Source organism: Salvia splendens, chromosome 6, assembly GCF_004379255.2.
Source record: "Salvia splendens isolate huo1 chromosome 6, SspV2, whole genome shotgun sequence".
NCBI classification, from domain to species: domain Eukaryota; kingdom Viridiplantae; phylum Streptophyta; class Magnoliopsida; order Lamiales; family Lamiaceae; genus Salvia; species Salvia splendens.
This window is the reverse complement of record NC_056037.1, coordinates 7885052-7912408: the sequence shown is the minus strand read 5'-3', so window position 1 is coordinate 7912408 and position 27357 is coordinate 7885052. Positions and strand designations below refer to the sequence as shown.

At 40.1% G+C, this 27357-nt stretch overlaps 3 protein-coding genes across 4 annotated transcripts; 1 reads left to right on the top strand and 2 right to left on the bottom strand.

The window, feature by feature from the left end:
- Positions 1-1961: 1961 nt before the first annotated feature.
- On the top strand, positions 1962-13638 carry LOC121808135 (cullin-4-like). Of its 2 annotated transcripts, XM_042208504.1 has the most exons (18): positions 1962-2470; positions 3487-3602; positions 3670-4016; positions 4182-4362; positions 4519-4641; positions 4732-5019; positions 10814-10939; positions 11049-11150; positions 11244-11297; positions 11464-11570; positions 11657-11717; positions 11810-11941; positions 12031-12168; positions 12240-12320; positions 12420-12500; positions 12595-12675; positions 13288-13417; positions 13501-13638. In XM_042208504.1, exons 1-17 carry the CDS (start codon positions 2140-2142, stop codon positions 13399-13401), a joined length of 2463 nt encoding a protein of 820 aa, XP_042064438.1. In that variant the 5' UTR covers positions 1962-2139; the 3' UTR covers positions 13402-13417; positions 13501-13638. The 2 variants fall into 2 exon arrangements, with proteins under 2 accessions (XP_042064438.1, XP_042064437.1); XM_042208503.1 differs by having other exon boundaries at positions 13288-13638.
- Positions 13639-15112: 1474 nt separating this feature from the next.
- Positions 15113-17500, bottom strand: LOC121808163 (F-box/kelch-repeat protein At1g30090-like). Its single transcript, XM_042208540.1, has 2 exons — positions 17353-17500; positions 15113-16989 (listed from the first exon to the last, which is right to left on the bottom strand). The coding sequence occupies exon 2, from the start codon at positions 16489-16491 to the stop codon at positions 15274-15276; it is 1218 nt and encodes a 405-aa protein (XP_042064474.1). The 5' UTR covers positions 16492-16989; positions 17353-17500; the 3' UTR covers positions 15113-15273.
- A 4236-nt stretch (positions 17501-21736) lies between these two features.
- On the bottom strand, positions 21737-24772 carry LOC121808187 (transcription factor TCP24-like). Its single transcript, XM_042208574.1, has 2 exons — positions 23643-24772; positions 21737-21960 (listed from the first exon to the last, which is right to left on the bottom strand). The coding sequence occupies exon 1, from the start codon at positions 24523-24525 to the stop codon at positions 23668-23670; it is 858 nt and encodes a 285-aa protein (XP_042064508.1). The 5' UTR covers positions 24526-24772; the 3' UTR covers positions 21737-21960; positions 23643-23667.
- Positions 24773-27357: the final 2585 nt, after the last annotated feature.

The window sequence follows — 27357 nt, the reverse complement described above, 5'->3', positions numbered from 1 at the left end:
TCAAAGATGTTTATTTCATCAGACCAAAGACGAGTCCGGTCAAAGATGTTTATTTCATCTGACCAAAGACGAGTCCGGTCAAAGATGTTTATTTCATCAGACCAAAGACGAGTCCGGTCAAAGATGTTTATTTCATCAGACCAAAGACGAGTCCGGTCAAAGATGTTTATTTCATCAGACCAAAGACGAGTCCGGTCAAAGATGTTTATTTCATCAGACCAAAGACGAGTCCGGTCAAAGATGTTTATTTCATCAGACCAAAGACGAGTCCGGTCAAAGATGTTTATTTCATCAGACCAAAGACGAGTCCGGTCAAAGATGTTTATTTCATCAGACCAAAGACAAGTCCGGTCAAAGATGTTTATTTCATCAGACCAAAGGCGAGTCCGGTCAAAGATGTTTATTTCATCAGACCAAAGACGAGTCCGGTCAAAGATGTTTATTTCATCAGACCAAAGACGAGTCCGGTCAAAGATGTTTATTTCATCAGACCAAAGACGAGTCCGGTCAAAGATGTTTATTTCATCAGACCAAAGACGAGTCCGGTCAAAGATGTTTATTTCATCAGACCAAAGACGAGTCCGGTCAAAGATGTTTATTTCATCAGACCAAAGACAAACATCAACTTACCCCGTACCTTTATCCAGAATGCCGAAGTGACTCGCTTCGCCGAAGTAATTCACTTCGCTTTTCGGGGGGGGTAGTGATGGAGTACGGACTAAACAAGCCCAACAGCAGTGACGGCCCATCTGCCCAAAGCCCAAGGAAGAGTATCAGATCGGCATTACCAAAGAGTTCGGCCCCAGCCTACAGCTCGGTAAAAGCCGACCAATCAAGCTCTACTCTCAGACCGGCAAAAGCTGCTCGGCAATAGTTCAGCAGTTCGGTCTCAGTATTTGACCGAACTGGGAGATAGTCAACTCATGTCAGAACCTCCACGATCTCCACTACACCCACGATCTATTTAGTGGTGTCAAGCAGTCATTAACTCATGCAGGATAGTGGGCCCATGCAGGATCGCATGACCTCCACGACATCCACAACCATCATTAGTGGTGACGCAAGCCACGATCTTAGTTCAATGTATAAATAAAACTTAGATCAAATAGATTGGGGGGACTCTCTCTCTCTGGCTCTCTAGAGATAAAATATCAAATAGCAAGTTTGTATTTGTAAGCTGTAGAAAACAGATCAAGCAATACAACTCTGCCCTCTTTTCTTCCCGTGGACGTAGATTTACTTCAGTAAATCGAACCACGTAAATTCTTTGTGTCGTGATCTGTATTTTCCTGCATTCACTAACATCAGAAATTCGCGGATTCATCATAATACATGTGACAATTTTATAGCGTTGATAGAAACAATAAATAGATGTACAATTTCCACCCCGATTCAAAATTATTGTGTATAGACCAAACTTATAGTGCTCAATAAACGACTCACTCTCACCAAAAGATTAGATAATATACTATGCCAATAAAAATAATTATTGTAGTAAAGTACTCCATATTTTAACGCATAATGATTAATATACGAAAAAAGAAAAAAATAGTTAAAATAATATTAACTAAAAATCTACGTGATTAGTCGTTGAATCTAGTGAGAGGAATAATTACTGAATTGTGCGAGTATGAATTATAAATAAAGTAGACATACAACCATAAAAAATATGAGAACATGTTTCAGATCAATTTTAATAGACACAAAACATTGTAAAAACCAAACAAATTTTTGTGAGTACAGAGTCGAAAATTATGGTAAAAAATTTTTTGGTAAAGAATATGGTAACTTTTTTAATAAACTCAATATTCCACGGTTCCACCCTAAAGCACATAACCACAAAATCCCCACTTACCAAATGTCAACCCAAAAACCCCAAAAAATAAATTCACTAAAAAATCCAAACATAAAACAAAATCCCCTCTCACTCAAGAATTAATCGCAAATTAATTAAACTCCAAGATACTACTAGAAAAAAAAAACATTTATTTCCCCTCAAATTCAATCTCATCTTCTTCAAAATTCTCGATTTCAATTCACTGCAAAAATCAAAACACGCACAACCAAAAAAGACCTTCTTCGCTCCTATAATGAGGAAGAGCTCGAGCTTCCCTTGATAGATTCATCACTCTTTCTCTTATGTCTCACCCCACCTCCTCTACCTCCACCTCCAATCCCAGCAAGCGCTCCTCCTCCTCCCCTTATTCCTCCGCCGCCGCAGCTCCAATTCTCTCCTCGATGAAGAAGGCCAAGTCGCACAATACTGCACACGTCCACTTCTCCGACTCCCCCGCCCTCTCCCCGATGATCGAGGACGATCCCACCGACGCCGCGCTCGAGGCCTCCTCCCCCTCCAGCGCCTTCGGCCGCACTGGCGCCGCCTCCGCCGGCGGCGTCACCTCCAATTTGTCGCGGAAGAAAGCCACCCTCCCGCAGCCAACAAAGAAGCTCGTAATTAAGCTCAATAAAGGTTTTATTTTTATTCAATTCGGGGTGGATTTTCTTTAAGGATTTCGATGCTGCTGATTGGGAAATTGTCTAATGTGTGTCGAGTCGGATGAATTTAGTGAGAGATTTGGAGTTTCGTGTCCCAATTTTTACAGCTTGTGCTTGTTTTGGGATTTTAGGGTTTTTATGTGTTTACCTGATTGGGATCGAATTGACTTTTTTGAGGTGAATCAGTTAATTTTTTTGAAGCATTTCTGATCGGATTGTAATGTGTTTGTATTGTGGGGAGATCTGGGATTATTGTTAGCTTTAAAAATGAAATGAGTGTTTTTTATTTCTTTAGTGTTAAGTTTTACTGAAATGTACTCTTAAAAAATGAAGTTTATGAGTTTTAGATTAGTGTCCAGATTTTTTAATACTAATATTGGGCTGGAATATGTATCCTTTTTTAATACTAATATTGGGCTGAGATTTCTGATTGTTTTATCTTGTAATGCTTTTGAAGTAACTGACATGTAAGCAATAGGATAGGAATTTACCAATCATCAGATTTTGGTTCTTTGGCTTTAGAATTACGTGGATGCGCCTCACGTTTAAATGGTGGCAAATAATCTGCTTTAAGTCGGATGTCCAAGTTGCTGTGGCAGTAGTTATTTGAAATGCATGCTATCTTGGCAAGGCATAAATTGAAGCTGTATTCATAAGTCGGGAAGATTTATTACCACAGATTATATAATTTTAGGATGTTCATTTCATACACATCTATTAATGAATGTTACCCTGATGTTAAGTACATATATTGTAATGAATAGTTGAGCACAAAGTGATTGATCCTCTTAAAAAAATAGTTGATCACAAAGTGAAGGATGTGAATCAGGACATACTTTGCTAAAATTCTAATTTGAATATGTAGTATGATTGAACATGTATAACCGGCAGTTAAAATGGAATCGTAAAGTTTGGAAATTGAAAGAAGATTATATCTAAATCTATGATAGTTTTCGGGTTTTTATTTATACTTGAATTTTGTGTCTGCAGCCAAACCGATGCTACCAGCTAATTTTGAGGAAAATACATGGGCAACACTTAAGTCGGCAATCAGCGCCATATTTTTGAAGCAACCCAATCCATGTGACCTGGAGAAACTCTATCAGGTAAACTTATGCTCTCTTTTCCCCCTCTATGGTACATTAAATGCTGACTGGGTAAATTTCATCTTAGGCGGTAAATGACCTTTGCCTGCACAAAATGGGGGGAAGTCTCTATCAACGGATCGAAAAGGCGTGCGAAAGCTACATATCCGCTTCCCTTCAATCTTTGGTCGGCCAAAGTGAAGACCTGGTGGTTTTCTTATCACTTGTCCAGAAGCGGTGGCAGGATTTTTGCGACCAGATGCTGATGATCCGGGGTATAGCTTTATATCTCGATAGAACATATGTGAAGCAAACGTCGAATGTTCGCTCATTGTGGGACATGGGCTTGCAGCTTTTTCACAAACATCTTTCCCTAGCTTCAGAAGTGGAGCGCAAAACCGTATTTGGTCTTTTAAAAATGATTGAGAGTGAAAGGTATTTTGCAGCTTTCTGAAACTGTTTACACATTTTGTTTATTGATGGTCGTGCTTACAGCTTTCTCCTATAACTGCAGAGTTCTTCCATGGTTTTCAGAATTGTCTCTTTTTTATATCCATCGCCCAATTTTTTTAACACCAACATGTTTGTTTGTTCGTGAAGATTAGGCGAAGCAGTTGATAGAACTCTCCTTAATCATCTATTGAAGATGTTTACTGCATTGGGTATTTATCCAGAAAGCTTCGAGAAGCCATTCCTTGAAGGTACAACTGAGTTTTATGCAGCCGAAGGTGTCAAATACATGCAGCAAGCAGATGTTCCAGATTATTTAAAGCACGTAGAGGTACGAATTCATGCTGCACTTTTTTTTTCTGCTATGTCGTTCCTCGCACATTTAGTCTTGCATCCTTTGTTGAGTTAAAGGCTTGCATCTTTTGGTACTTCGTATAGTCTTCCTGAGCATTGTAAGCAACTTATTTGGCTGTTTATGTTTTTCAAGATGAGGTTGCAAGAAGAAAATGAAAGATGTCTAATTTACCTGGATGCAAGTACAAGGAAGCCACTCGTAGCAACTGCAGAAAGGCAGCTGCTCGTGCGTCATGTAACTGCCATTCTCGACAAGGTGGCTGTTGTGGACACAATTACAATCAATACTCACTTTCTTCCTAGTGCTTATGCATGAATGGCCTAGTAATTCCGATCTTCTTTGCAGGGTTTCATGATACTTATGGATGGGAAGCGTATTGAAGACCTTCAGAGGATGTATCTTCTCTTCTCTAGAGTTGACGCCCTCGAATCATTAAGGCAATCCCTGAATCAATACATCCGAATAACTGGCCAGAGTATTGTCATGGATGAGGAGAAGGACAGAGATATGGTATCGAGCTTATTGGAATTTAAGGCTAATCTTGATAGAATATGGGAAGAAAGCTTCTCCAAAAATGAAGCATTTAGCAACACCATCAAGGATGCATTTGAGCATCTCATTAATATCCGGCAGGTATTTGAGCAGGAAAAATATATAAAAATAATTGTAGTTTGCTTTCATTTTCATTTCAACCAAACAGTAAAATCATGTCAGTTTCATTTCATTTTCACATATTGCATTTGATTGTTCCCACCTAAGCTTGCTTCAACTCTGTGACATCATTTCAATGGGTGATAGGAGTGAAAGGCGAGAGGAAGGGAGGGAGCACGAGTTATGCTCTGTTTTATGATATGTAAATTGTAAAGATAGTAATGATAGGAATTCGATCACTTGTATTGCAAGACGAATAAAGAAGAACACTCCTCCGCAGAGGCCTACGACTCAAGTCGTCCAATTACAATGATCTATTCAAGATAATAAGAACTCCCTAATTACATTTATTTATACTAAAGCAGCTCAACTAAAAAGCATAAAACTAGGAAAGCATGAAAGTAGCAAACGGCTGAACTGCTGCCGAGAGCTTCAAGGCTGACTTCTTCAAACCCTTGCGTCGGTTCCCTTCTTTTCCTCGCCGACTCCAACCTCTTTCCCCTTTTTGCGGCGGGTGTACACCTTCCATCCACCGAGGCTGTTGACCGTATCAATTGCCCCGCCCGTCGGAACAGCCTTGTCCGCAAGGCTGAAGAAAGGAAACTGTCCGCTGATGTCCGCCTCGTCCATCCAAGTTGCCTCGTCATCCCCCAGGCCGACCCAGCTAATGAGGACCTGGTCGACGGTATCTTCATCTCGGCGCTCAGTCCGGCGTGCCAGCACCTTGTCCGGAAGGAAGAGTGGCGCGGCATCGATCAGGCTATCGGGCAGCGTGGCCTCCACCAATGCGTCTCCCACGGCTCGCTTGAGGAGTGAGACATGGAACACCGGGTGAATGCGGGCCGAGTCGGGGAGCTTCAGGCGATAAGCCGTCGTGCCTAAGCGCGCCTCAATCCGAAAAGGGCCGAAGAACCGGGGTGCTAACTTCCTGTTGCGGCCACTGAACAGGGAGGACTGACGGTGCGGCCGAAATTTCAAGTAGACCATATCCCCCACGCTGAACTCGACGTCCCGACGCCGTTTGTTTGCGGCCGCCGTCATGCGGTCCTGGGCTCGCCCTAAGTGAAGGTGCAGCAGCTTGAGCATCTCGTCGGGAGAGCGAAGAGTATCTAGCACGGATTGCGCCCGAATCTCCCCGGGCAGAAAGGCGTGCAGCGTGGGCGGGGGTCGGCCGTACACCGCCTCGAATGGTGTCATGCCCGAACCCGAGTGCGTGCTCGTGTTGTAGCAGTATTCAGCCCAGCCATTTGTTCCATTGTTTGGGCCGATCAGAGGAGAAACACCGCAAATATGTTTGCAGACAACGGTTGAGGACCTCCGTTTGGCCATCGGTCTCGGGGTGGTAGGCGGAGCTCATCTTAAGCGTGGTTCATGTGGCCCGAAACAACTCCTTCCAGAATGAGCTGAGGAAGATAGGGTCGCGATTTGAAACGATTGACCGAGGAATGCCGTGGAGGCGAACCACCTCATGCGTGAATACTTCCGCGACTTGGCGGGTCGTGAAAGGGTGCCGGAGGCCGACGAAATGAGCATACTTGGAGAGGCGGTCAACGATGACGAAAATGCAGTCCAGACCCCCCGCCCTAGGCAGCCCCGACACGAAGTCCATACTAATGTCTTCCCAGATCCGATCCGGAATCGGTAATGGCTGGAGCAGTCCGGCCGGGGACTTGGTTTCAGATTTGTGTCGCTGGCACGTCGCGCATGCCGCGACGAAGTTCGTGACCTGTTTCACCATCCCGGGCCAGTAAACATTCGAGGCGATGCGGCGATACGTGCGGTAGGCTCCTGAATGGCCGCCTGTGGGCGTGACATGGAATTCGCCGAGCAGCCGCGGGATCCATGGCGAGCCGGGTGGAACGACTATCCGGCCCTTGTAGAACAGGGTTCCGTGCATCAGCTCGTAGTGAGGGGAGCTCGGCTGGCCGGCCTCCAGCGCGGCCTTGATCCTTGCGAGTGTCGGGTCGGAAGCGATAGTCGACTGGACCGAGGACCACTCAGGCCACGAAGGGATCGAAATCGCCGATAGTTCCAGCGTGTCGTCGTCGCGGCGGGATAGGGCGTCTGCTGCCCGATTCAGCTTTCCCTCTTTGTAGATGATGGTGAAGTCGTAGCCCAACAATTTGGCGGCCCAGTTTTGTTGTGCCGGGGTAGCTAGAGGGTGGGCTAGTAGCTGGCGTAGGCTACGCTGGTCGACGACGAAATGGTGGCAAAGTAAGTAGGGCCGCCAATGCTGGATTGCGAGGACGAGGGCGATGAGTTCCTTCTCGTACGCCGATTTAGTTAGCCAACGTGAGGCTAGCGTCTTGTTGAAATATGCCACCGGTTGGCGGTCTTGCATGAGCACGGCCACGAGGCCACGGCCCGACGCATCGCATTCTATTACGAATTCCTTCGAGAAATCCGGCATTCTGAGCAGCGGGGCTGATGTTAACACTGCTTTGAGGGCTTCGAACGCGGACGCCGCCGCTTCGGGCCAAGCCCAGGCAGGCTTGGAGTGGGGTGTTGGTGGTTTCTTTAGGAGCTCCGTTAGCGGGGCGGCGATCTTGCCGTAGTCCTTGATAAACCGGCGGTAGTACCCTGTTAGGCCCAGGAACCCGCGCACACACTTCAGGGTTTTCGGCGTCGGCCAGCGGAGGACAGCCGAGACCTTGGCTGGGTCCATCCTCACCCCGTCGAAAGACACAATATGGCCGAGGTACTCGACGCTAGTCCGGCCTAAAAGGCATTTTTTTGCGTTTACGATGAGGGAGTGCGTGTTGAGCACCTCGAAGACCTTGCGGAGGTGGCGCATGTGTTCCGCCCATGTGGCGCTGTAGACAAGGATGTCGTCAAAGAATACTAAGACGAATTTCCGAAGGGCCGGGCGGAAAATGTCGTTCATCAGGCTCTGGAAGGTGGCTGGAGCGTTGGTGAGTCCGAATGGCATCACTAGGAACTCGTAATGGCCGGAGTGGGTGCGAAAGGCTGTTTTCGGGACGTCGGCCGTTGCTACCCGAATCTGGTGGTATCCCGCCTTGAGATCGATTTTGCTAAACCACTTGGCCCCGTGTAACTCGTCCAGGAGTTCCTGTATCACTGGGATAGGGTACTTGTCCGGCACTGTACGCTTATTGAGCTCCCTGTAATCCACGCAAAAGCGCCACGACCCATCTTTCTTGCGTACAAGGAGAACCGGGCTCGAGAACGGGCTGGTGCTAGGTTGGATGACTCTGGAAGCCAGCATCTCGGCCACGAGCTTCTTCATCTCGTCCTTCTGCAGGTGATTGTACCGGTAGGGCCGCACGGAAACCGGGTCGGTGCCTGGGACGAGCGGGATCCTGTGATCGGTGCGGCGGTGAGGAGGCAGGCTGGCGGTCTCTCGTGTGGTGTCTGGGAACTCCCCGATCAGCTCCAGGATTTGCGATCTGGCCGTCGCAGACAAGGCCGAATCGAGCCCAAAAGGCTCTGACGTTGCCGCCTTCTCCATTGCCCGAAGGACCCAACAACAGTCTCCCTCCTCAAGGCCGCGGAGGTCGCGAGTGGAACAAGCCCGGCGCATGAGGGACGGGTCGCCCTTGAGTGAGACGGGCCGGCCGTGTACTCTGAAGTCCATGGACGAACGCTGCCAATTCGCCATGACATAGCCGAGGGACGCGAGCCATGCGACCCCCAAAATGACGTCGATGTTCCGGAGGGGAAATACATAGCACGATACTACAAACTCCTCGTTTGCCAATACTAGGGATACGTGTCTACACATCCCTGCAGCCTGTCGGGTGGAGCCGTCTCCCAGGACCACCGAGTATGGTGAGGTCGGTGTGACCGGCAGCGCGAGCCGCTGGGCGCACTGCTCGGAGATGAAGCAGTAATTTGCCCCGCTATCAATCATCACCTTGACCGGATGGGAGGCGATTTCTCCAAAGAGCTTCATCGTGTTTGCCGTGTCCAGACCGTTCAGGGACAACACCGACAGTTGCGGTTCCGCCACGGTTTCCAGCACTTCCTCTTCGTCGGGGTCGGAGTCCGAGTCCGAGTCCGCAGCTGAATCCTCATTGTCTTCGCAAATCATGACGTTGAGAGTCCTGGGTGGGCATCGGTGGGCTGGGCCAAACTTTAAGCCGCACTTGACACAGGTCCCTGCCGCAATATGCCGCCTATATTCCTCCGGAGACACATTCCGAAAGCGTTTGGAGACTAGCTTCGACGAGGCTGTCGAGTACGAGGGGTTCGGAGAATACCCTTTCGTGGCTGACCTATTTGAGTGGCTCTGGTAGGAGTGCGTCTGGACCGTGGTTTGGGAGGGGGCAGGCCGCTGAGGTTGGGCCGATGCCATGATGTCGAGGTCTAGGGCCATTTCGACCGCATCCTCATAGGTCGTGATTTTGGCGGCCTTCATTTGCAGCCGCACCTCGGGTCGGAGGGCAGCCATGAAAAAAACCCAGGTATTGCTGGCACGAGATGTCCGGTACCTGTGCAAGGCGCGCCTCAAAGGCCGCCACAAATTCTGCCAGCGACCCGGTGTGTCTTACCGCCGCGAATGCTTCATATTCGTTCAGGGCCCCGGTGCCTCCGAAACGTTTCATCAACTCTCTTGCGAACCGAGCCCATGGCAGATCCGGGACTTGATGTCGCAGCAGCTGGTACCAAGGGAGGGCTGGGCCCGCTAGCGCCACCATTGCCAAACCCACCCTATCCTCGGGAGCAGTCCCCGCGATCAAAAAGTATTGCTCAGCCCGCGCCAGCCAAGCGAGGGCCTCCGAGCCATCGAACGTGGGCATAGGTGATGCCGACGTACCCCCGGCCGTCGAATTCTTTGAACCGTGATTTGCCGAAGACGATCCGTCGTCGGGGTTGGTCGTGTCCTTGAGTTTCAGTGATGCGAAGCCCTCGCGCATCTCCTGAAGCATGGCTGCAACCTGTTCTTCCGTGTGACGGAACTGAGTATTCAGCTCCTTCACAGCCGCGTCCAACGAGAGGTTGCTCTGGTGCAAGTCACCCGTCGCCTTCTCCAACTCATCCAGTCGCGTGTCCGCCCTAGAGTTCACCATTATTCACCGCACCAATTGATAGGAGTGAAAGGCGATAGGAAGGGAGGGAGCACGAGTTATGCTCTGTTTTATGATATGTAAATTGTAAAGATAGTAATGATAGGAATTCGATCACTTGTATTGCAAGCCGAATAAAGAAGAACACTCCTCCGCAGAGGCCTACGACTCAAGTCGTCCAATTACAATGATCTATTCAAGATAATAAGAACTCCCTAATTACATTTATTTATACTAAAGCAGCTCAACTAAAAAGCATAAAACTAGGAAAGCATGAAAGTAGCAAACGGCTGAACTGCTGCCGAGAGCTTCAAGGCTGACTTCTTCAAACCCTTGCGTCGGTTCCCTTCTTTTCCTCGCCGACTCCAACCTCTTTCCCCTTTTTGCGGCGGGTGTACACCTTCCATCCACCGAGGCTGTTGACCGTATCAATGGGACACACCACTTACACCTACATTGTTTTCCAGTTGAGAAAGGGGGGCTGCAACTGTACTCTTATCAATAAAATGCCGAGCTTAAGTTGTTGACATTGGTCTTATTGTTAACATTTATGTTTGAGTCATAAATTTAAAGCTACAGAAGCAATGTGCTGAGTGTGAATCACCTGGGGTTTGTTTCATGCATTAGGATTTAGGATATATTCTGGGTTTACATTGGATTGGAAGCTGAACTTCCATAGCCATTCAATTGTGTGTTACTGATCCAATCATTTTATCTTAGTAACTGCCTGATAATATGCTCTCTCCCAGAATCGGCCTGCTGAGCTTATCGCAAAGTTTGTTGACGAAAAGCTTCGTGCTGGAAACAAGGGTACCTCAGAAGAGGAATTGGAGGGTACACTTGATAAAGTGTTAGTCTTGTTCAGATATATACAGGTAGATGCAAGCTTTAATTATGATCTGCATTCTGTCATTGTTCTTTTACTTCAAAAATCAAAATAAACAAATTTATGTTGCTAAGTTGTATTTCCTACTCCTTGCTTAGGGCAAGGATGTATTTGAAGCTTTCTACAAGAAAGATCTTGCTAAAAGGCTCTTGTTGAGTAAAAGTGCTTCTATTGATGCAGAGAAGTCTATGATTACTAAGGTAAGCTTATCCTTTCAGTATATTCCCCAACTCCCACCAATTTATTTTATTTTTATTAGCGGGCTAGTAAATTATTGTGATACTTTATTGCAGTTGAAAACTGAGTGTGGCAGTCAATTTACTAACAAACTCGAAGGAATGTTCAAGGTGTGTATTAGTTTTGGGTTTATAAGCTCAACGGCTAATGTGTTTACAACCAGAATTTCGTATTTTAAATATTCGAAATGCGTATTAGTTTTGGTTTCTTGACTCTATTTCCAAATAGTGATAACACTCCAGGCAATATGTTTGAATTAATTTTTCCACAATTCAGGACATCGAATTGTCTAAAGAGATTAACGAATCATTCAAGCAATCATCTCAAGCTCGGACAAAACTCCCATCCGGGATCGAGATGAGTGTTCATGTCCTAACAACTGGGTAAGTCTCTATTTTGTTCCTCCCCTATTTACATCAACCTTGCATAATATTCACTTGTTTACGAAAAAAATAAATAAATTCTGCAGGTACTGGCCGACATATCCACCCATGGATGTCAGGCTCCCACATGAGCTCAATGTTTACCAGGTTTGTTACCTTTGTGATTAAATTCAACATTAAAAAATACCACTGCTCCGTAGAATAACCATCTCCCTTGTTGTGCCAATTTTTTTCTTCAGGACATTTTTAAGGAGTTTTACTTGAGCAAGCATAGTGGGAGGCGATTGATGTGGCAAAACTCGTTAGGTCATTGTGTTCTTAAAGCAGATTTCCCGAAGGGTAAAAAAGAACTCGCAGTTTCTCTGTTTCAGGTTGGTTTTGTAATTATTACAATTATAGCAGCTATATAAATTTCTCCTCTTTGCCTTTAACGTATAATATCACGTGTGTTCTGTGACAGACTGTTGTATTGATGCTGTTCAATGATGCACAAAATCTTTGCTTTCAAGATATAAAAGAATCTACGGGTATCGAGGATAAAGAGCTGAGGAGGACTTTGCAGTCCCTTGCATGTGGGAAGGTTCGCGTCCTCCAAAAAGTGAGTTTTCGCTCTTTTCTTCTTGACTGTTCAAAAATGTTTCTTGTAGAGTAATAAAACTGCTCTTGCAGATTCCCAAAGGCAAAGATGTGGACGATGACGACTCCTTTGTCTTCAACGATCAATTTACTGCTCCACTGTATCGTATAAAGGTTGGGTATCGTTTCTTTCCTCATTGGCAAAATGATATCTTGCAAATATCAGTCTTATTTAGTTTAGCAGATCACATTGCTGACTGAGTCTGTAAGCAGGTAAATGCAATCCAAATGAAGGAAACAGTTGAGGAGAACACGAGCACAACGGAAAGGGTTTTCCAAGATCGTCAATATCAGGTGCGGTCAAAGACATCTAATCTGTTTTTCTTATGGAGATCATCTTGTTTTGGACACTAATTTAGTTTGCACTTAACTATTCATGATCGTGCAGGTTGATGCTGCTATCGTTCGTATAATGAAGACGAGAAAAGTGCTGAGCCACACCTTACTGATCACCGAACTCTTTCAGCAGGTAACGAAAATGCTCAAACTCTACATATATACTGACTTAGTGCCGTGTCTAATTATTGCAAGGGCAGACCATTTGGGTGGTTCATGTCCAAACTGACCCCAGCCCGGAAAATGGCAGTAGGAAAAACTGGCATTTTGTTTGAGAGGAGTCTGCTCTGGAACCGAACCGAACCAAACCAAACCAAACCAAACCAAACCAAACCCAAACCCAAACCCAAACCCAAACCCAAACCCAAACGAAAATGTTCTGTCAGGTTTGGTTCGGTCAGTTACAAGTGACACTGAACCTAGTTTTTAAAATTTTAAGTAGTAATCTTTGCACCAACTATAAATTTATTTTACTTTTGTGCTAACTGTGAAATAACTACAAAAAAGTTGCATTTAATTAGAAATTCCAGTCTGTTTGGTTCCGCCCAAATTTCCCGGCCATAAAATCAAACAAGAGTGTATTCGTTCGGGTTACATATAAACTTTTGAACCCCTAAATTGCCAAATCAAATCTAACCAAATTGAAAGGTTTGATTTGGTTTCCTGGTTTGGGTTTGGTTTTACTCTCCCAGCATAAAAGGGAAATACACTACATAGTATTGACATGTCATTTTTTGTGATGCAGCTGAAGTTTCCGATAAAACCGGGTGACCTGAAGAAGAGGATCGAGAGCCTCATTGACCGAGAGTACCTGGAACGTGACAAAAACAACCCACAAATATACAACTACCTTGCTTGAAAAAAGTCACCACAAGGTAAATCATCATTTTTCCTTGTATAATCGACATGGTCTGATCAATGTGTTCGAAGCTTATCGATCATAGAAACCTTTGTACAGGAACTCAGCTGTCTTTCTCTCCTCCCCTTTTTTTGTTATGCTCAATGCAAGTATATTTCCTCAAAAAGGTTGTCTTAAAGCTGTGTCCAAGAAGAATTAATATTATCATTAAAATAGATTTATCATTTTCCTCTGTCACTTCTATTTCCAGTTTCAGCATGCATTTATTAAAGCTTGTGGCTCTGCGTTCCCAGCTCTTGTCGGGGCTGTACTGTATAAAAACTCCGCTCTTGTAATGTTTATAGTGGTTTTACACTCCCTTAATGCCGTTCTGTGGGGTACTTGTTATATTTCGCCATGATTTGGGCTGTCATGATGAGTCCGAGTCTCGAGAAATAAGTAATCGAGTCTCTAGCACATTCGCATCAACCCGTTGGGAACCTCTTCCACAAACACGGGCCGAGCTCTGATGCCACTTGTTGCCTGACCTCCATTTCATGAACGCACATGGGTCAGAGAATTTCAGTTTCACTGTATAAATTCGTATGACAAAAGCTAAGAGGACCAAAGAAATCATAAGGTGCATGCTTTGGGTATATGGATTATAGTACAATTACTGCAAGAACTCCTTCAACTATCGATCATTTTCATTTATTTTATCTTAGGAATGAAGTAGAGTGAGATTGAAATTCATAATTTCATGATAGAATAGCAAAATTTGATATTAACAACTCTAGTTCAGATCAAATGACATTTTCCCCATCATTTTGCAAGTTAAACACCACTCTTGAAATGTCTAAACAATGTGTATGCTTGAATTTCTCCACCGTCGAGCTCTGTCGTTTTGACTGTTACATTTGGCATCCAAAACATTATCATTTTGGAGGCGAATAGAGAGAGAGAATGGAAGTAGAGAACCGCCATTTGTAGGTCCCAAAGAGCAAAAACAACACAAGCCAGAAAACAAATACAAAAATCAAATAATTCAAACATCAGATTTTGCTTATGTAATCTTCTCCTCTATATCTACACCAGACTGATAAAAGATGCAAAAGTCCATGATAATTGATTCATCATCGTTCCAGCATAAGGAAGATGCAGAAGAATTACAACAGTACAGCAGCAAAGAAAAATGAGTCCTTTGTAAAACCTCTGTACATCTATATCAGACCGATGAAAAGAAGCAAAAGGCCATCACGACAATTGATTCATCATCAAAACGAAGACGCAGAGAAACGAACATGGGTCATAAAGAAAGTGAAGAATTACAAGGGAAGAGAAATAACAAAGAAAATTGAGTCATTTATGATCAGAAAAGTTTTACTAGTTTATGTGGTTAATGAGAAGCATGAAACAGCAAAAACAATCAAGAATGTGATAACAGACAGCAATAGCCAAATATTCATGCAAAACTCTCAGATGCTTGTGTAATGGGGCCAAGATGCTTATCTGGATTCAAGGGCATATTTGTAATCTTGCTTATGCTGTGGAGACTCTCCCAAATATTTATATTCGATTATGAAGAGCAAGCATGATGAAATGAACTCACGAATTCGCAACCTCGATTACAAATAGTAGCATATGAACAAGAATATGCATGGAGAGTTTCTAAAGATGCATTATCATGAAATTGATACAAGCCAAAAGTAAACATGTATAGATATTCATAACCTTTACACATATATATGATGTATATATTTATATAACAAAAGCAATCCATACAAAGCAATTCCCTCTAATTCATAGACCCTCATATAGTTATTCATGCAGCAGCACGAACATGACAAAACAAGAACATAAAGCAAAAAACGAAAAACGAAAAACAAACACCTTCTAAGCAAATAGAACCTGTGCACTTGACGGCGTTAGGTCAAACAGGGCTCCAGGAGCGTCCACCATTTGCCACTGAACAGAAAATCTACATTTCTTTTCACATGTAGCACTCGGGCCAAGCTTCACAATATGGCCAATGGCCACATGGAGATGCCGTCCAACGACATAAATCTTAGACTCCCAACAGCTGACATGGAATGGCTTGCATATCTGCTCAGGTAAAGCCGGGCCCTCTACAATATCCCAAGTATCATCCCCTGAGTCATACACCTTCAATTTCGTCCGCTCATGCTCCGTCACCACAAACAAGCGACTATGCATCACAACACTCGATCCTGTCCATCCCTCTCGGAGCCCAGCAGCCATATCCTCCCACTTATCAGTCGATGGGTCGTATATTTGACCTCTAGGGACAACATAGAAGGGCCAAAACCAGCCTTCTGTCACGAGAAGCTTCCCGTTTAGAACTGCCGCGTCGTACGAGGACATCATTGTCCCCATGCCAGCAACAGGCCGCCACATGCCTTTCTCAGGATCCAATACCTCGGCCGAGTTAAGCTCAAACAAGTCCGTGCTATTACCTCCAGCAACATATATCATACCATCGATAACCCCACTCGCGAAAAATGACCTGGCTGTGATCATCTGCTTCATGACCGTCCAACGGTTCCTACGCGCTTCGTACTTCAACACTAAATTAAGCGGACAGTCAACGTCGGAAACCACTCCCCCGCAAACAAAGAGAGCCCCCTCGTGTGGGATGGAAACGCACCGGAAACCCTGTGGGCACACCTTGTCCTTGCAAGGCATAGCCGGGATTGTGTGCCACGACAAGTGGGTGAGGTCTAGAACCTTCCACTCGATCTTCCCGTTACATTTGTGATAAGCAAATACAAAAAGCCATGGATCGTGAAACCCAAGCTCCTTCCTCAGGGTGAAAAATTGCTCTTTGCTTCCAAACAAAGAGTACCAACGCCTGGACACAGCCTTGCAAGCTGTGTGCTTATCGACCGGCAACCGAAGGAGGCACTGTAGAGCAATATCATCAGGAAGTCCGGGTATCAAAGGCTCCCCCCTCATAGATAGCTCGAACTGTAGTGCAGGGTCGAGCAAGGCAGAACATGTTGCAGCTAACTTAAACTTCGGAGACAAAGTCATCTGTGAATCCCCCAGCTTATGCACCGGAGACTGATGTGATGAAACTCGAACTCTTTGCATCTCTTCCTAAATATCACTATACAGAACCTAATGTTCAAGCATACTTTTTTCGCCACAATATATTTTTCTAACACTCAAAATTATCATGGGGAAACAACAATGACAATAATGCTACAGCAAAATCAATCACTATACACAACCTAATGCTTGAGGAACACTTCTTCCCTCGCACTACAAATGTTCAAAATTGTCGCAAAACAACCACCACGACAGCATCAAATGGGAGTTAAATCTCAATTTCAGGCCAAATTACAAAGCATCAAACCCCAAAATCACAAACTCTCAAAATTATCCACCTCTATGTTCTCCCACAATTCTGATTCACGATACCAAGCATCATCAAACTCTCCAATCCAACCTCATTTGCTTCAAACAAATAAAACCAAACTGATTCAATTTATTCACCAAAACCTCAGCCACTCCTTCACATCTCCATTTCACATCATCAAAGCTACAAACTTTTCAGCATCCAAGAATCACAAAAGTCTTTACACGCAGCTGTGAAAGAAAAATGAAAAAGAAAGCAACAAACATCATAAACAAAAACTGTACAATTCAAGATTCACAATAACAGCATACGAAAATACTAAAAAATTCACAAAACTCCCAATTCACATCCAACACAGTATCATCAGCTCAAAATTCAAGAAACCCACAAACCGAAAAATGCAAGATTTCAATAGTTCAGATGTCAAAAAGCCAAAATAAGATAAAGTAAAAAATAAACATATAAGGCACGGGCAAAGCAGAAAGTAGCTCAAGAAAGGAACTTCATTATTAGGGCAAACAAACAGTAACAACAAAAATTAAAATAAAATAAATTCAAAGGGCACAAAAGGAAAAAGGGAAAATCAAACTCACGGATTGCTTGTTGATCAAACAAGCAGTTTGATGCAGATTTCACGTTAGCGAATGATTTACTCGGAAAGATTACTTTTTTATGGAGATTTTTGGCGTTTTCAGCTGGGGAAACTGTTTGGTATTTATCATGGTTGAGTGTATTAAAAGAATGGCATCTTCATTCGTGCAAGATCTAATGGTCCAGCTTCAATTAAATTAAATGACTTAACTACAAAATTAATTAATCAATTAGTTGATTAAATAACTTAGATTAAAGAAGATTATATGCGGCAAACGCCATTTTTGTGTTCATGATTCCGGCGCGTTAAAGCGACGTTTGTATCTATGTGTTTGGCTTCTTCGTTTTCACATTTCGATTTCAGCTGGATTTTGTGGATTTGATTGTTTTGAGTGTATGGTTTTTACTAAGGTTTAAATGTTTATAGATTTTTATAAGAGAATTAAGGGAGCGATAAAGTCTTTTAATTATCATATTTGTCTTCTTTTTATGGGAAATTATTTTATAAAGGGAAAGTATTTGGAATGTATTTTCTCATTTTGAACTTCTTAATTGATGGAGAGGTAAATCTTATAAGTACCATATTTACTTACTTTTTCCGGAGTATGAAAATCATTATTCGATGGAGAAGTTATTTGAGAAAGTATTATATTTTATATTTGAAATGCTCTTTTACTATTTTTATATTTTAGAAAATAATTATATTTCTACCCACCTTTTCCCTTGGAGATGCTCTCATTTTGAGAAAATAAATGGAAGATATACCTATTTCTCATTTTGAGGTTTATGCTGTTACTTTTCAAAAGGATATAGGAGTATTTCTCATTTTGAGAAAATAAATGGAAGATATACCTATTTTTATACTCCACAACTTAGCTCCCCTTGAAGATGCTCTAATTTAATTAGAAACGGGTCAAGTTTTCTTATTATGACCCATGTTATCTTATACTCCCTCTGTTTAAAAAAAATCTTATTTTTATACCACAAAGAATAAATATGTTGTTTTTTATTAAAAAAATATTTCGCTTATATAGGATAACCAAAAAAATATGACACACTTATAATAGGATATACTCCTTACCTCCATAGAAATAGTCTCATTTCTAAAATTCTAGCTAAGTTAAAATTTAATACTCCATATTAATTGTTTTGAACTAGAAAATTCTTAATAAGATAAGTTAGTTAAATTAAACCAAGATCATTCATAAAGAGAGAAATTTCGCAATAAGGGATTAATTTCGCTGACCTTTCGAAATTTAGGATTCAATTCGCTGACATTTCATAATATGGGATCGAGGCATACCAATTTTTCAGAATGGGGGACTTTTGTGATTTTATCTTCTTTTTTTTATTATTTTCCTTACAAAATATATATATATTGACCAAACTATCCATTTATTAAATTTAGCATATCACCCCAGTTTCCCCAAACTCTCACGTTTGCCTTTCCAGAAGCCAAGAATCAGGTGGAGTATTTCTACTTTCCACAACATCAAGTAATCTTAACAGTTAGATATTAAGCAGACTTCTAATTTGAAAACTAACCCTACTGATATGTAAGGATATAGTGTTGTTGCTCAGTTTCTTTCTACAGCTTAAGAAAAAAAACAATAATATATGTATATACATATAAATAACAACAATATATAGTTTACAGCACAAACAAATACACAGTGTACAATAACAAGATGAGGGTGGGGAATGAAGGGGAGAGAGAAGGCGAAGGAGAGGATGTTATGGGCGAGCTTGAGGTTCAAAATTGAGGATTCATTATCAAGATTAACGATTAGCGTAGGGAAGATGAAAAAACTGATTACAAAAAGAAATCTTATGTGGGATATTATGGTCAATTCATATATTTTATGAAGGATTTAATAAAAAAAAGAAGAGAAAAAAAGAGAAAAAAGAAAAAAAAACCCTCCTTCTGAAAAATTCGCATGCCTCGATCTTATATTACGAAAGGTCCGCGAATTGAATCCTAAATTTCGAAAGGTCAGCGAAATTAATCCCTTATTCCGAAATTTCTCTAAAAGTAGTTAACAGATATTGAATATCTTAAATACGATAATATAAATAATAAAAAAGTAGTTTGCATTATTCTCATTATTAACTTCGTGACTCAAATTAATATTCATTTAAACTGAGAATAAATCGGAACTCGATCTAATCAGTATTTAGCTCAGTTGGTAAAGCTTGAACTCAAGCTAGTTTGATCCTGGCCTAGCCTAACCTAATTATTTTATAGCAAAATGAAAAAAAAAGAGAAATATTTTAAAAGAAAAATATCGCGGGATAATACAATAGTAGAAGTAAGAAAAAAATACTGCTCAGAAAAACGCTGGTCAGATTTTTTTTTTTTGGTAAAGCAAAACCTCCAATTTTCCTTGGAAAAGTTGACGGATGAGAGGCATCATAATTCCTCGGGCTTCTTGCGGGCCGAGTTTAGTTTAGTGACTTTGAGAAAAATCAAATGTATACCAAACATTGAAAATAATTAAGAAACGAGACTCTTTTCTGGGTTAATTGATGCTAGCAAACCAGCCCTTACGAATAGCCCTTAGGAATAATTGTTAGAAGATCTAAGGTCGATTCAAATGAATCGACATGTGAAGATGGCGCAAGCAATTTACAAGGGTATACAATTCTATTCATTAGTAAGCATAATTAGGATCTCTTTATATCCTTTTGTTTTTTAGGATGCATTTAAGATCTATAGAATTTTATTTATAATAATCTAAAGTCGATAGTCTCAACTAGGGGCAGAGTTAGGTGGAGTCGGAGGGGTCGACCTACCCCACCGTCCGCCCATGAGCATAGCCCATTAGCCCTTTTACGTGCCCTTTTATTATCTACTAAAGCCACTTCACCACTTGTGTTTGTGACATTCTGCTGCAGTGCTTTGAAATATGCTTTGCATGGGAAAGGTTTTGTTCCCTAAAATTTGAAATCTGAATATCAATTCCATCAGGTTATTAAATAATTGATCACTAATTAACCTTTTATTTTGACAAATAATATTGTTGTATTGTGCCATGAAATTATTTATAATAACTTTCTTTTTTTTTATGCTTAATATTTAAAAAGTTATGCTTCTTCATATTTTTCGCTCATTGCTTTTTCGAAAAATTATTTCAATATTTAATTTATTGAGAATTTTATATCGTATCTAATCCCACGAGGTTGGAGTGTTCTTCATTAAACATTATCTTCAATTGGTATTAGCCTTAAAGCTTTGTCTCTATTGTAGAGATCATTATAGATTTTGGTTTCTTTATATCTTACTCCCTCTGTCCACGAAAAATAGGACACATTATAAATGACACGAGCTTTAGTGTGAAATTGATAAAGTAAGAGAGGAGAGATAAAAGTAAGAGCGAAGTAGTGTTAGTGGAATGTTGGGTTCATATTATTAGTAAGAGAGAAGGGAAAAAAAGTAAGAGAGAAATAGTGTTAGTGGAATGTAGGGTCCATATTATTAGTAAGAGAGAAAGGCAAAAAAGAAGAGAGAAGTTGTTGAAAACTTTCCTTTTTTAAATGTGCTCTATTTTTCGTGGACAACCAAAAATGACAAATATGCTCTATTTTTTTGTGGACGGGAGGAGTATGTGTTTTCATTTCATGCCATCGTTAATTTCCATTATTTATTTTCTGGCAATGTACATTTTTGATGTTCTAGATGTTATGGATTTTATCCTTTGCCATTTTATCATTTTTTGTATAATTGTAAATTCAGGGGTTTATCGTGCAGGAGGAGAGTGAAAGGCAAACTTATTCATTAAGTTCAAAATAAAGGGCCTTGGACCCTTAAAATAGAATATGACGTACACCTTTTGTCTGTGAATAGGAGTCATGTTTTTTCATTTTAGTTCGTATGCGAATAAGAATCTCAATCCACTTTTACCATAAATAATAGAAGTAATAGGGTCTCACACTCCACTCACATTTCATTTAAAATTAATATATAAAACTAAGACTCATATTCCACTAACTTTTTTCCACTCACTTTTCTTAACATTTCTTAAAAACGTCGCCAAGAAATGGAACTCCTAATGACGGACGGAGGGAGTAGTATTCAATAACCAAGCATTGTACCAGAAGATGGAAACTAAGAAAAAACGAAGAAAAGAAAATGAAAACTAATTTTTGTGCCTATTCTCCCATTCAATATCTAGAAACTCAAAATATTTGTTACAGTATAAACTGTAAATATGTGTATAAGTGGAGTGTATGTCAAAGAAAAGATCGATAGACAATACACACGGCCATCAAGATATTTTTTACCTAATTAATTAGCTAGGAATCTTTCTAGACCATTGATCTTTGATGATTTAAAATTGTCATTAAAAATTATTGCTGTAATATAAACAGTATTGTTGTATATAAGTATTGATATGAAACATATTATTGTTTTCATAAATTCATAATATTGATAGGAGTACTATATATATAGGGTTTTGTGTGCATATAATTCCCGTAAAATATATATATAAAATAACAAGAATTTCTGTAAATAAATAGTTAGAGCCTCAATTATAGTACAGAGTACCAGTCTTTTCTGCTTACGAAATTAGGCTGCTTCTCTTACCTCTCCTGTCTGACTGTCTCTACATCTGCATATATCATCCATGAAATAAATACTGTTAGCTGCAATATTGGATATGATATCTCATATCTATGTGGTCATACTCTTTTCTTACGAGTAATTTTTTTATCTGTATTACCACTAACAGAAAACATAAGAACCTATATTTGTGTTTCTATTCATCATTTAATCTCGTAGTATTTAATTTAATCAATCCAAATTCCTTTACAAAGTGAATTACGAAGTAAGATATCTGATCTAATATTTTTATAACTTGCAATCACATTTTATAAGCAAATCACCCGTACTAAACTTCTCAAAATAAATATACAATCTTTATTGGCATAAACCATCAATTACAATGCCCCCCTCCCTATTCATACAGATATTATTATAGAATCACATATATTTACTGAGACAGAGCGCCGAAGCACTGACAACTGTTGAACTCCAGCTAAAGGTTTTTCTGTGTGTAACCGTCAGAGCGCAGCTAATTATTTAATGTAATCATCGATTAAAATAAGCAAGGATTTTCTGGGTTTGCGCTAACATGCGCACACCTGTCTCATGCTTCAAAGTTCAAACCAAACATAACGGTCCCCATTCGTAGGTATCTATGCCTCTATTATCTAGGACACCGTTTTGCAAATCACTTTTCACAATCCCGCTAAAAATTATCATTCGTAGCTACTCATAATCATATACGAGTGTTTATATTTTCCCTCAAAAGTTTAATGCTCTTTTATTATTTTTAAAATCGTACTCCTATATAGTATTTGAGAAAAACACATACTCCTCCTATGTTGTCCTAACGTTTAAATGTACTCTTAAAAATGTGTCGATATTTAACAAGGCAAAAATAATAATTTCTTAAACGCAATTGGAAGAGGATGAATCCCTAGTCCTACACATTATTTTCAAAAGTACTATCAAATTTGATTCCAGAACAAATGTTTAGCCGTTACAAATATTGGGGCGGTTTTGAGAATATGTCCGGCAAAATCTAATATATTTGCAATTTTTATTTAGAAGTGATTAAAGTATAAACAAGCTAAATATCTCAAGCTATTTTTAACAGTGGTAGTGATAAATTACATAATTGTATGTACTAATGAATTAGAATAATTTTATCATTTTCATTGTTTCTTAAAACAGTGGAATCTATCTATTGTAATTGTGTTTTCAGTTTACTTGGGTAGTAATAATATATACATGATCATGAGTTTTTAGAAAATTTAATAAAAAAACAAGAAAACAAGATATAGAAGAATAACACGAAAGATAAAGTAAAAAACTAGAAATAAAAAAATAAAATATGTAATAATATATTTAAAAGATAAGTTATAAAATTATTTTAAAAATTAAATTTTATCACTAAAAATAAACTAAAATTAAGAATATTATATATTTAGAATTTATGTAATTTTTAAAAATATTTTCGACTTGCTCTTCAACATAAAACAGCATAAAGTACTGGGACGAAGTTTGAAATAAATCAAATAATCGGCAGAAAAATATGCAGAATGAAGCAAACAAGTAATGATTTGGTTCATATCCGGCCTCTTAAATGATTCATAGTTTAAGAAAACGTCAAATCCGGACTAGAATTTAGACAGGGACATAACATAAGCAATCAATCAATGCAGCAGACGAAATGATCAAGGCCAAATTAGCAAACAAAATTCGAGATTGTTTAATTAATTATATTACCAGCTGTTTTTGAGAGTGACTGAAATCAGGGTTTGTCTTTGCTTTTCTGCCCACCATCATTTCCCTGATCCCCATCGCCGTAGTAGAGCTGCAATCGCGACTCCAATCCGGGATAAAAATAGCGCTGGTTTACGCCGCCGTACAATTTCGCAGGAAATTGCGAAGAATTGGACTGAAGGGTCCCCCTACTACTCGATTGATCGGAGGGGAATGAGAAATGAGGCTGTAGCTCCGCCACCGCTGAGAAACCGCTGGTGAAGTAATCCATCGGAAAGAAGTTGGAATTCTCATCGGATGCATCCTTGCCTCCGCTCAATAGCTCGGTGAAGGAAGCAACATAAGAAGATTTCTCTTTCTCTTTCTCATTTTCCTTAACCGCCTTCTCAGATCTGGCAATCGAGCCCTTGCTGGTCTCGGAGCTGCTGCTACCACCGATAGAGGATTTTCCCGCCGCCGCCATCGCGGAATCCGGCAGATGAAAGGGGGAATTGATCGGCGGCAGCTCTGCAATCGAGCTAGCCGCTGCCGCAAGCAGCCACTCCACGGCCTTGCTCGGTTGATCGTAGCCTAATCGGTCCTGCAAATCGTAAAATTCGATCGCGGTGTTAACCGATAATCGAACGCGGCGGTCTCTCAGCCCTCGCGATGTGAGGACCTTGCTGTGGCGGTCCTTCCCGCCGGTGGCTCGAGAAACCCTAACTATCCGCGACGACGGCCAGCCGTGTAATCCGCCAATTCCGCCTCCTGGATCGGCCGCTCCGCTCCGCTGATTCTCCCCTTGCTCATCGTTCATTTCGTTGTTCTCTCTCTGGCTTACTATCGCTGAAGCATAGCCGCCATTGCTAATTTTGGGGAATTTACACGGGATCTGATCCACCTCCATTTACAGTTTGAGTCGCATACTGAATTTGGAGAATTAGGGTTTTTGAGCTGAAAAAAGGAGCTAGCTAGGCAGCTAGAACAGTAGGGATGGATTAAATGTGGTGAGAACTGTTTGAGTTAAATGTATAAATGGTGAGAGATTGAAGAAAAGAGACATAAAGGGTTGGTGAATTTAGAAGAGAGAAAATGCTTTTTCTGCAGTTGTTTTTAATAACAAAAATCCAAAGCGCTTGCTCACAGAGCCTTTGTCTTTCTTCCCTCTTTAACCCTGCAACAAGAAAACCAAATACGTACACCACCTCATCTCTCTATTGGAGCAATATCTGTCCCTCCATTGCCAACTGCGCTACCCCTGCAGGCACCACCTCATCTCTCTACATATCACATATGGATATAATCAAATGCAAACTCTAAATATTATACAAATTTCAAACAATGATTTGGACCGTTAGAAAATATCAATAGATGACAAAATTTCAGCAACAAAAAATGTCAACTCAATGTCAACAGTTGATGTTGTGTTGACATTGTGTTGAAACTGTGTTACATTTTCTGTTGCTATTATTTTGTTATCTGTTGACATTTTCTAACGGTCAAGATCATAGTTTAGAATTTCCACAATATTTAGAGTTTGCATTTTTATCACTACCATGCGTGTGAGTTTGTGTATATGTGTTCATATATTTTTAAATTATTAATTTTGTTGATGTTATGGACAAATGATGAGATAATTTTATTCTAAATATTAATTAAAACGACACATATTTATTCAAAATGTGGTAGTCTAATGTCACATCAGTTTTAATTTGGCTATTATAGAACAATTTAAAGAATTAATAAGTAGGAGTATAATTTTATATTTTAAATGACAATTATTTCTATATATTAGGCATGGCAGCCTAATTAAGAAAATGTAGCTGAGTTCAATTCATAATTTTTGGTTTAATATAATTAATTAACTTACATAATGATATGTCACACTAATAATTTCAAAACTAGAGCAATCAAAAAGTTTAATTTAGAGCATTGAAAATGAATATAGATTAACTTTTTAGTAAGATATACTCTCTACGTCACGAAATACAAGTCTCGTATTAGTATATTTTAGTTAATTTTCTACTTTTAAAAACCTTTTCGTCACACATTACACTACTTTTACCTAGGGATGTCAATCGGCCCAGCCCACCGGGTTTCAGGCCAGCCCTATTCGGGTTGCGGGTCAATCGGGTGCGGGCTAATCGGGTTGTGATTTTTTCGGGTTATATAAGTTCAACCCTAACCCTAAAAGCTTGGGTTTCGGGCTAGCCCATCGGGTTAATCGGGTTGCTACTTATAAAATTAACATGCTATCAATCCAATAAATAATGGTGAAAATTAGTTATATTTATAAAATGTAAAATATTTAATTATGATAAATTTGAGATATATGCTTAAACTCAAACACAAATATGATCAAATACTAATATTTGAGATTTATGTAAAATAAAACATAAACATTAAGAAATTTTAAAGCATGTTTAGAAATTTAAATATATTTTTTTGTGAATTTAAAGTTTCTAATTCATTTATCTATTATTATATTAATAAAAACTTAATATATAATTTATATATTTAATATATAAAATGGAAAGTTAATTTTTCAGTAATCTATATTATAAAATAATCAACGAAGGGTCGAATTAGAGTCAAACTAATAGAACAATATAAATTTTATCGGGTTTCCGTGCCAGCCCATCGGGTTTTCGGGTGTTAATCGAGTGCGGGCTAATCGGGCTGTAATTTTATTTCCTAACCCTATAAATTTGGCGGGCTATTCGGGCCAGCCCGCGGGTTGCGGGCTAAATTGACATCCCTACTTTTACCTATCTACTAACACTATTTTAATTATTTTTTCATTCTCTCCTATACTTTGTCAATTATTTTTTCATTCTCTCTTATACTTTGTCAATTAAACCTAAAAAAACTTAAAGTAACCTTACCTTATTAGAATTCTTACTTTTATATTTAGAATAATCTTTCAATCTAAAGTCCATTAAAAGAAGGTGACACAGTTTGAAGATTAGAAAAAGTATCAAAGGTAGCAAAAAGAAAGGGATGAATGTTGCATTCACTTTTATTCCTAGTCATCTATACTTTGTCAATTAAACCTAAAAAAACATAAAGTAACCTTACCTTATTAGAATTTCTTACTTTTATATTTAGAATAATCTTTCAATCTAAAGTCCATTAAAAGAAGGTGACACAGTTTGAAGATTAGAAAAAGTATCAAAGGTAGCAAAAAGAAAGGGATGAATGTTGCATTCACTTTTATTCCTAGTCATCTTTAGAGGTTATTCAACTCTATCTTGGTGCGTTGGTGTGTCCTATATTCATAATGCGCTCCTTAATTAATACGGAGTACTATATATTAATCCTCCGTCCCCAAAGAATATGCACTTTAGATTCAACATGAGTTTTAATGCAAAATTGGTAAAGTAAGAGATGGGTAGCTAGAGAGAAAAAGTAAATACAGTATTGTTAGTGGAGAATTAGTCTCATCTCATTAGAGAGAAAATAATTTCCAAAATTAGAAAGTGTATATTTTTGTGGGACGGATTAAAAAGGAAAGAGTGCATATTCTTGTGGGACGGAGGAAGTGTATATTTTTCAACTAATTAATTGTTGATGCGCTTTCTTTTTAATTAATTAATCAAGGTTCAAGTCAGTAAGTATTAGGGTTGGGTAAAAATACCAAAATACCGAAATACCGCCCTTACCGTATCGAAAAAATACTGAAAATGCCGGATTTTCGGTATACCGCAATTTCCGGTAAGGTATCATACCTTACCGATTT

Coding starts and splice junctions, on each gene's coding strand:
- LOC121808187 (XM_042208574.1), bottom strand. CDS start 24,525: ATGGAGGTGGATCAGATCCCGTGTAAATTCCCCAAAATTAGCAATGGC.
- LOC121808163 (XM_042208540.1), bottom strand. CDS start 16,491: ATGCAAAGAGTTCGAGTTTCATCACATCAGTCTCCGGTGCATAAGCTG.
- LOC121808135 (XM_042208504.1), top strand. CDS start 2,140: ATGTCTCACCCCACCTCCTCTACCTCCACCTCCAATCCCAGCAAGCGC. Junction 3,603..3,669: donor ACCTGGAGAAACTCTATCAG/GTAAACTTATGC, acceptor ATTTCATCTTAG/GCGGTAAATGACCTTTGCCT. Junction 5,020..10,813: donor ATCTCATTAATATCCGGCAG/GTATTTGAGCAG, acceptor GCTCTCTCCCAG/AATCGGCCTGCTGAGCTTAT.